Source organism: Engraulis encrasicolus, chromosome 3, assembly GCF_034702125.1.
Source record: "Engraulis encrasicolus isolate BLACKSEA-1 chromosome 3, IST_EnEncr_1.0, whole genome shotgun sequence".
NCBI classification, from domain to species: domain Eukaryota; kingdom Metazoa; phylum Chordata; class Actinopteri; order Clupeiformes; family Engraulidae; genus Engraulis; species Engraulis encrasicolus.
In genome coordinates, this window is record NC_085859.1 from 27,939,047 (window position 1) to 27,949,591 (window position 10,545).

Below are 10,545 nucleotides of genomic sequence, written 5' to 3' on the forward strand. Positions count from 1 at the left end.
CCCTTCCCTGCTCTCTGATTGGAGCCCAAGATCTGGAACCCTAGCTGAGGGATAGATTCCATGCTGTCTTTCAGATCGGAAAGATTGTGCAAAGCAGCATGGGATTTCCCTGGCTAACATTACAGTACAATGCATTACGCAACACTTGGCAGATGCTTTTATACAAAGTGACTTTGTTATTTAGTAGCATAGCAACAAATATGAATATAAATACCTTATTGCCCACAGAGTATTCATTTGTTTTCACATTCAAGCATGCGTTTTGTATACAACAAAAGAAGAAACACAGAAATAAGCTAAAATTAGCCTTCATGCTCCACCTTTAATGATGTATGGAGAATATAGACCAGTGCTAAGGGGTAGGTTTTCCATCCTGTCATTTAATTCAAAATACTCTGCAAATCCAAGTCATATATGGTTAACTTGTGTCATTTCTTTGTTTTACCCGCTGACCTCTCCTCAGGAAATCGAAAGATTGAAAGAGGAAGTGGAAAGGACTAAGGAGCTGCAAGACCAGAAAGATGCCCTTGCCCAAAAATTACAGGTAAGAGGATGAGCGTTTTGCGTGAACAAATTGACAGTTTACCTCCCAAAACAAGCTTGACTGTAGCTGCGTTTACAGTACATGGGCACTTTTAACATGATTAAATGTGTAAATAAACGCGGCCAATAAATAAATATACATTGTGTAAACCGTAAAATAGCCTCCTGAAATAAGCTGTATAAATATTAATTATGCCTCATGTAAACAGTCTGTTTAAAAATGTCTTTGTAATCACTTCAAATGTTAAGTGTCCATGTAAGCTTGCCTGATACCTACTGACCATCCCATAATACTACCATTTAATTTCTTATTCATGGCTAATGAGAAGGTATTCTTCAACCCACCACCACCACAGGATGTGTCGCTTCTTAAGATAGAGTGGGCAATCCCCCATATCATAGTGTACAGTTTCCAGTTGGCCTTTGGAAAATGTCATGGCAACGTTGATTGATCAAGCCTCCTGTCTAAGTAATTGCCCTGCCCCCCGTGCTCAATACTCAAGAGGGCTGATTGACTGCCAGAAAGATGTGTGTTGAGTGAATATGCATCTTCCTCAAAATCTTTAAATCTTTAAATATTTACCTCACCTCCCCAACCCCCCTCTCACAGTATTTCAACCTCAACACTTTGAGAGTCAAATGTAACACTCTTCTGGTTGGTCCTGCTTGCTATTTGTTGGATTAACACTGTGAAATCACCTGTGCAGTGCACTCAAACAATGGACGACTTCATTTGAGCAGCTAGAAAGACAACAGTAACCCAAATAATCACTCGTAACAACCATGCAAAAGAGCGTCTCTGAATGCACAGCACATCTAACCTTGAGGCAGATGGGCTACAGCAGTAGAAAAAAAAACCTCACCGGGTGCTACTCCTGTCATCTGAGGTGCTGTTTCCACGTAGCAGGATATTTTTTTAGCAGGGTATTTTTTTTTCTCCTGCTAGGTGTAAACGCAACATGTGGATAAAAAAAAAATCCTCCATTGTAACAAATGCGTTTCAGACCCCTAAACAGGATATTTTTTTCTCCTGCTATTTTTTTCTCCTGCACCTGGATTTTTAAATATCTGCTACGTGGAAACGGAAGGCCAAAACCAATGCAAAACCAATACAAGCAGGAGAAAAAATATCCACATATGAAAATATCCAGCTACGTGGAAACGGCACCTAAGAACAGGAAACTTAGGTTACAATTTCCACAGCCTCACCAAAATTGGACAATAGAATTTGGAAAATGTTGCCAGGTCTGTTTGTGTCACTGTATAGAGATAGAAAAGGATGCTTGCTTCCTTCTGTGTGCATGTTTCTAGCACCGCTCATGTTAACTATGCCACCTGCCTTTCTCTCAACCCACACCCTCGTCCCACAGGAGATGGACCTGGAAGTCTGCTGATGTGAATAATCTGTCCTTATTAAAATGTTTACCCCTTCTCTCACCTGCTGTCCCTCTCTGTACATAACCTTGGTTATTTTCCACTGTTTACAAGTGTGTGTTCAGAGTAAACAAATTAAAATCACCTCCTCTCTCCCAACCCCAACATCCTCTCCCCACAGGAGACAGACCTGGATGTGTGGTGATGTCAATATGTGTCCTCATGAAATTGCTAACCTGTTCTCTCACCCCCCTGTCCCTTCTCTTACCCCCCTGTCCCTCTCTCACCCCCAATCCCGTCCCTTCAGGAGACAGACCTGGATGTGTGGTGATGTCAATATGTGTCCGTCCTCATGAAATGATTTACCCACTCTCTCACCCCCCTGTCCCTTCTCTCACCCCCCTGTCCTTCTCTCCCCCCTCCCCCCCCCCATCCCATCCCCACAGAAGACAGACCTGCATGTGTGGTGATGTGAATGTGTCCTCATGAAATTGTTAACCTGTTCTCTCACCCCCTGTCCCTCTCTCGCCCCCCTGTCCCTCTCTCGCCCCGCTCCCCCCGTCCCATCCACACAGGAGACGGACCTGGATGGGTATTGATGTAAATATGTAGCCTCATAAAAATGTTTACCCTGTCTCTCCACCCTCCACGTCAGCTCCTTCTCTGGAGAAGGAGTTGAAGGGTCGGCTGTCTGTGATGTGAATATGTATCCTCATGAAAATGCTTACACCTTCTCTCACCCCCCCTGTTCCTCTCTCCCCCTGTCTCTCTCTCTCTCACCCATCCCATGCCCACAGGAGACAGACCTGGATGTGTGTTGATGTGAATATGTATCCTCATGAAAATGCTTACACCTTCTCTCACCCCCCCTGTTCCTCTCTCCCCCTGTCTCTCTCAACCCCCTGTCCCTCTCACCCCCAATCCCGGTGTCCCCACAGGAGACAGACCTGCGCAACAAGGAGCTGGAGGGCCAGCTGTCAGCGCTGGAGCAGCGTCTGGACAACAGCCAGCTGGAGCAGGAGACCTTCCGGAAGGACCTGAAGACTCTGCTGGAGATCCTGGACGGCAAGATCTTCGAGCTGACGGAGCTGCGGGACAACCTGGCCAAGCTCATCGAGAGCACCAGCAGCTAAAGTGAAGAAGAGACGTGGATTGAAATATACTACAGTATAGCCTGAAAAACCCAACCAACCGAACCTTAAAACATTACAGTATTATTATACCTGCTGGAAGACAAACACAAACACCGCCTGGAAATACGTACGTGGGGAAATAAAGGCGACAAGTGCAGACTCAACTCTTATCTGGAAAAAAAATAACCGTTAACCAACCGAACCGAGCAGAACCAACGGCAAACACCAAGGTGCGAAATCTGACAGAGGTCCTGCCTTTTTTCTTCTTCTTCTACTTCTTCGTCTTCTTTTTTTGTAAAGAACTTTCCTCTTCAGAAGAATACGATTGCACCAAATATGCAGCACACGACAACACACCAGAGTTACGACATTACAGTAGAATTGTTTTTGTTTTTTTTCTCTCAGAAGAACGGGCACATGCCTTTCTCCCTGTGCTCTTATACTCTACTACAACTACAAACTAGTCTCTTCAATATGTTATTATTTCACCACGCATACACGCACTCTTTTATTCTTTGGTCTTGAATTTTTTTATTTTTTTTCTCGGCCCCCTTTCTCTTGTGTCTTCTTCTCTTAATCAATGCTATCCAGTCGATGCACTGTGCTTAAGAGCCTCACTGTTTGTGGAGTCGTGGTGGTGGTGGAGGTGGTGGTGGTGGTGGTGGAGGTGAACTATGTGAACTATGCTGCTAAGGAACCTTATGAGTGCGCGAGCGAGGGAGCGAGGGAGCGAGAAGATTGGCTGACTGTGAGTCCCCCTCAGTGACACAGTTCTCACAATCCCAGAGCCGTGTGTTGTAGCCAGACCTTGAACGGCTTGTTGCGCTCTCTCCTTGTGTCTCTCTCTCTCTCTCTCTCTGTCTCTATCTCTTTCTGACACTCTCTCCGACTGTCTGACACTCTCTCTGACTGTCTGACTCCTCTCTCTCTCTCTCTCTCTCTCTCTCTCTCTCTCTCTGTCTGTCTCTCTCTCTGTGTCTCTCTCTCTCCCTCGCTCTCTCTCGCGCTGACCTTAAAGAAATGCCTCATTGTCCTCTCTCAATGAAGAGGGGCAATAAGTCACCGACACATCGCATCTCCTTCCAGAAGGCTCCCTCGATCCTTGGTCATGACACGTGGATGTGAGTGAGGTGAAACGCGAGCCTGTATGTTCCGAGCAATACCAGGTGGGGCCTCAGATATACATCAATTTACTTCCCAACCTGTCAAAGTGTTCTGTTCCCGTGGTTACCTGCCGCGGGAGCCCACACAGGTGAGACTGACTCATTCAAACGCTTGACAGGAGGAGTTATAGGCCTAGTGTTCTTTTTTTTGTGTTCCTTCTCTCGTTTGTGTTTTTATATACAAACTATATTTATACTGGACTTGTGCGGGTGAATCTGATGTTATATCTTTCTGCTGCTCTTGTATAAAGCAGTGGCGACACTGGACTCTGCCATTTTTGGACTTTACATGTTAATATCGAAATATCTTGACCTTGATTATTATTAAATGTATTAATGAAAAGGGTTCCATTTGGTTACCTCAAAAGTATTTATTTTTTAGAAGTACAATATTATGAACTGAATGATTTGAACATTTGTAATAGCATTAAATAATATGAATGAGTGCGACTGGAAGGGAGGACAGACTCGGAAGGAGGTTTAGGCCTCGGCCTACAGATGTAAAGAACAAAAAAAAATATCTTTCAGGAAATATATCTATGATGTTTACCAAATATGGTTTCCTGGTGAATAAAATGAAGCCATTATCAATGTAGATATCATAGCCCTGCTCTGTTTACTGTTGTTCAATATATGAGTACAAAATAATAAATGAACGAGTTTGTCAATTGTATTACAGCTTATCAGTGGTGAAGATGGTTTCACTTAACACTGTTATTATTGTTATGCCATAATAACCTAATGCTGATTCACAGATGTACTGAGGAAATTTCCTGGCTGAGAGACCACATACAGTGCATTCACAAACTAGGTCCTGTATATTTCACTACTTTCAATATATAATGCATAGCCCCACCACAGTTCATCTATAATGCAGAGTAACTGCATTTAGAAAAGTGTGTTTAAAGGTGGCAAAGGCGGTCACTTTGTGTCATTACCGAGTATTCTAAAGTGCTATCCATCATAATCTAGCCTGGTTCCCTTGAAACACTCACGAAAACGCGCTAGCAAGCCAACCAGTTACCACACTGGCATTCTAATGTACTACAATGCGCTTCCTTTCTGATTTATTATGGATGGAGACAACGCTTCACGAGGATGTCACGGGGGAAGCGGCACCTCCATATTCCTCGTCTCTCAGGCCGTGTCCTTGTTTGAAACAACGTCTTTCGGACCTTGTGAAAACGACTTTCAAACGGATTTACACCGGGCCACCTCAAGTAACATTCATTTAAGATCATTCGAAATCAGTTGTTGCTGCTTTGAAGGGTCATTACAGATTGCAATGTTTTTTTTTCTCTCTTTCGGGGAGAGTGCGCAGGAGAAACGCATCATTTGAGGGGGTGGCTGAAGACTGAGGGGCAGAGAAAAAAGAGACGATCAAAAAAGTCACTGTCCTCTGTGGGCTCAGCGAAGACGGAGCCGAAAGCAAACCTTGAACGAAACGGCGAGAATGTGATCTCCCTCCGCTATTGTTCTCGTGCCAGCGCGAGGAGGCGGCTCCCGCAATGAATCATATCAATCGGTGCCAGGATAAGTCCTTTCTCTGTGGCTCAGGATTTTTTGGGCTTATGTAACGTCGTTCACCACTCACTTCGAAGGGGTTGCAGATCGCTGCTGTATAGCGGCAAGTTGATGCACGAAAGAAGGCAGGCTGTAACAGTCTCCCCATCTTCCTAATGCACCACAGCTCCCTGTATGAATGGAACACTGCATAGTAAAAAAATAAACAATAATTTTAAATCATTTGATTACTACCCATAACATCATGACAAATGAGGGGGGCATCCTCAACAAATAGGCCATATCAGACCCCTACAGTGGTGTAGTCTACTTTTTTATGGTGTGTATACTGTATATTTGAGCATTTTTTTGAAGTGGGTATACTGTATATATTTGTGCTATTCAAAAAAATGGATCAATCAATTTTAAGTGGGTATACTGAAATCCCTGAAATTTAGAAGTGGGTATACTCCGTATACCCGCGTTCTACGTAGACTACACCACTGGACCCCTATAAATGGTCATCACCAAAATAATTACGTCTGATTATAGGCCTGCTTGAAATGGATAGGCCTAAATGTTTTATCTGATGGATTCACCCCGCGTTAGCCTACACCCTTTTATACTTGGCCAACAACTGGGCTACCTACCACCAGTCACTGTATCAACACAGAGCTTAGGAGTTATTTAACCCCTTAAGACGCGGCTTTATACATTTGTTGTTACCAGTATGGTAATGACCAAGTCGTGGTGCATTACTAAAGGGCCTGTGTTGTGTCATAATATTGTAGTGCTATGGTAGGTACATTTCAATGACTATTACAGCGTGCCACTGGAGGTACTGTGCGCATTAAGGGGCTACTATGTGCAGTGTGCAAAGTGCTAGGCATAGTCTGGGGAGAAAAACCTTTGCATTTAAATTCCCTTGGCTGGTTCAGTTGATGGCCAGCGGCCTAAGCAGCAGTTGCCTTGGACTGTCTTTCATCTCCTGGACCCAGAGTGCAGTCAGTCCCCCGGCCTCGGCCTCTGTGCCCAGCCTCCCTCTCCCTCCCTCTGGGTGGTGTTAGCTGATACTTACAAATATATTCGGTGTCATAGGCTTCCAAACTTAGTGCCAGAATGTGTTATGTTCTGCGAAGTGAAAAGGTATTCTCGCAGTGATCTCACATTTCCTGTGACATGAGAGTCATTTGGTTGTAAAAATGTTTCTTTTGGGGTAATTTATGGTACCACCAACTTACGGCCTGCTACGCCCATATAGGCCTAAGCAATCCTGCCACTAGACACGCACACAAATGTACTTAAAGGTTTTCACCGGTTACTGTAGGCCCAACGCTGGTTATTTATCAAGACCCTTGGCTAAATAGCTGTTCTGCCAAACTGCCAGACATTGTAGGCCCATGGTTTTGAAGGTATTACAAAGTGACGTAGACATGTCTAGATATTGTTAATTCACTGAGTTTATGCTGACAATTCCAGTTTTGAATCACATCTGCAGTGCATGTACTGTGTGTAGACTGAGACCTAATTGCCTTTTATAAAGGCAGTGTACTCCACTGCAGCAGCCATTGCTTTCATTTCTTCCCATTCAGAATTGACTGAGAGTGAGTGAGCTACCAAAAATTAAACCAGAAAGAGACTTCAGTTCTTTTATCAGCATTCCACCACACGCACACGCACGCACGCTCACACACACACACACACACACACACACACACACACACACACACACACACACACACACACACACACACACACACACACACACACACACACACACACACACTGCACAGTGGGTATGTATGATACGAGCTCTGCGTCTCTTTTGATCGGTGGTAGTAGGGCGCCCTCTTCTGGCAAAAGTTGTAAAGCCTGTGCTGTGCCCTCATGGCATGCAATTAAAGAGAATAAAACAATGTGACAGCTGTGGTTTTACACACACACACACACACACACACACACACACACACACACACACACACACACACACACACACACACAAAGGTGGCATCCGTGCCAATAAACATGGACTTGTGTTCTGTGAATGAATGTTTCGCAGAGACTGGAAGGTGTTTACCATTACCCTGCTGGCATACGGGGCGTGACTATCACAGCACTGGCACAGTTATGATAGAGCTATATGGCAGATACTTGGTGTGTCGTACAGGTAAAGATGATCATGATGATGCATGGGCGTAATTTTAGGGGGGGGCGGTGGGGACATGTCCATACCACTTTCCAGATAAACCTAGCTTGTCCCTACCATTCTTTCACAAATATAATGCAAAAACAGCATATCCGGACCATTTGCGATTGAAATGTCCCCACCACTTTTCGAGCCAAACCTACACCTTTGTGATGATGTGTATTGTAACAACGGTTGCATTGTTTAATACAAAGTATTTTCAAATAATCTGTAAGTAAATGATGGGTCTCTGCTTCATAACATATTAAAGGAGATTGTTATCAAACATTAAACTGATGTATTACTTGAAGACACGTGGCTCTGCTAGAATTCCTGACAACGACTGGCAAGATACCTGGGAATACTATATGCCATCTTGTGCATTTGATTGAAATTGTTAATGTTGTAATAAAGTTGTGTCATAGCATCTTAGTCCAGATAGGCCTGGCGGTAGACCCTTTCACTCATTGTTGAAAAGACTCAACTACATCATAACAATATTGCTATGACATTAATATCAAAGTCTAAAAGGTGCACTGTGTAATGTTTTTAGCAGTTTCCTTCCAGAATTCATTCTGCCCAATCACAAATGTTTTTTTTTTAATTTATTTTTTTAACAAATAGGCCTACCATCAAATCACCAAATACTCATTATGACTGGGGAAATTGCTCTTTTCATACTAGAAAATGTGGATCTTCTCCATGTCTGCCACTTTGAATTTACAGAAATAGACATTTTTACTGTACTTTACCTTTAGCTTACTGTACTTTGGTCATACCATTCAGATCAAATTTGACAAAAGGCAGCACCGTTTTAATGAGCAGCATAGTTGCAATACCTACTTTGCCACCATCCTATGTGCACCTTTAGGTAACAGTAAGGTTATAACAGAGGATCTGGGCAGAAGGATTGATACCTAGATGAAATGCATCCAACCAAAAGTAACTTGACATTGCTAAGCCATTCATTTCCTAGTAGTAATTCTGTTCCCTGCTCCACACTATCCTTCGATAATATATCCAATTAACACAAATGCCTCAACAATACAACTTTAAAGTGGGCAATACTTTTAGATTGAATATGTTATTTACACAATATATTTCTCACTAATGTATATAGAGTATTTGAAACCCTTGGGCAATATGCGGGCACTTTTCAGGTTGACAGATAAAGGGAATGGGCACCTGCAAGTGTTTACCCTCGATGAGGGGTAATCTGCATGAATTGATGCTTTAAATTTGGCTTCATTGTACTGTGAAATGAGGTCATTTTACTTCACTCTTGCTTTGTAGGGCTTCCTGAGTTTATGTAATCTATGCACAGTGCACACAAACACATCTATTCACACACACACACACACACACACACACACACACACACACACACACACACACACACACACACACACACACACACACACACACACACACACACACACACAAATACAAATACGGTAGGCCATTAATGAATAACTTCCAGCCACTGGGTGAACCACTGCGCCAGAGGTGACATCAGGTCAGTAGACCTTCTTGCATAGCAATATATACGCACAGTGACTGAAAACACTATCGCAGTCACAGTATACATGAACACTAAGATGAAGCCTTAACAGAAATGAACAAAACCATACCGATGCATAGCTATACTTGCACATATATTCTGTATGGCACTAAATTCAGTATTCTTCTGGGTTTGAATTTTGTTTGTCACTGTGTGAAGGAATCAAGAAGGGCCCAGCTGGTGCGTGTCTGCTGCTCTGAATAAACTATTAATAAATTGCTAACCCTGACAGGGTTAATGATTGTTTGAAGTTCTGGTAAACCATCAACGCAGCTTTCCTGTAATCTCCGATCCATTTGTCTTCGATGCGTGCTGCGATGTTGAAATCTTAGCACCATTTACAAAGGTGGACCTGAAAGCAATTAGATATCAACAGATCTAGCCTAACTATCTGCCTCCCCACTATTCTATTGCATGAATATGATGACTCTGCAAAGCTTAGCAATTTAGAAATGTAGACAGAATTTCTGTCATTGCCTATGAGTCTATATGATTTGCTGATATTGTTACAGGAAAATATGTCTCTTTGCTTAAGAAAATCAAATAAGCATGCTTAAAGACGACAGTTTGTAACACTGGTAAAAGCTTTGCCGTCAAAAACAACTCTCCCTCTGCTTCACCATGTGACACTCAAGAGACACTGTGAAAATATGCACCCTGGAAAAGTGTCCAGGCAGGTAGTACAGCATATTACAGCCTCGTTTTCTTTTCTTACTTTTTTCCTCTCCTTTTCTTTTTTTTCCTTTTTCTTTTTTTAACTGCCATTTCACTTTGAGCACAACGACTCTGAATCGGCTGTCCCCACGCAGAAGAGAGCTGCTGCAGAGTAGACAGACATAATGTGTTTTCAAGTGACTGCTCCCTCCGTCTCCTTTCAGCTTCCTGCCCGTGGCAGCACACCAGATGTGCAGCCCTATGATTATAGCAGCTGGGTTCCGCGGGGGTGGAGAAGAGAAAAGAGGAGAGTGGAGAAGAGAAGAGAAGAGAGGAGAAGAGAGGAGAGGAAAATAGTTGAGTGGAGAAGAGAAGAGAAGAGAGGAAAAGAGTTGAGTGGAAAAGAGAAGAGGAGAGGAGAGGAGAGGA

The 10,545-nt window shown here is 43.2% G+C and overlaps 1 protein-coding gene across 2 annotated transcripts in view; it reads left to right on the plus strand.

Annotated features, from left to right (window-relative positions):
* homer1b (homer scaffold protein 1b) overlaps nucleotides 1-5,965 on the plus strand; it is a 66,586-nt gene extending 60,621 nt beyond the window's left edge. For both annotated transcript variants that reach the window (XM_063195136.1, XM_063195135.1), the window contains 2 exons: nucleotides 464-544; nucleotides 2,856-5,965. In XM_063195136.1, the coding sequence (XP_063051206.1) occupies nucleotides 464-544; nucleotides 2,856-3,050 (276 nt within the window). In that variant the 3' untranslated portion in view covers nucleotides 3,051-5,965. The remainder of the gene's footprint in view (nucleotides 1-463; nucleotides 545-2,855) is intronic.
* The last annotated feature ends 4,580 nt before the right edge of the window (nucleotides 5,966-10,545 follow it).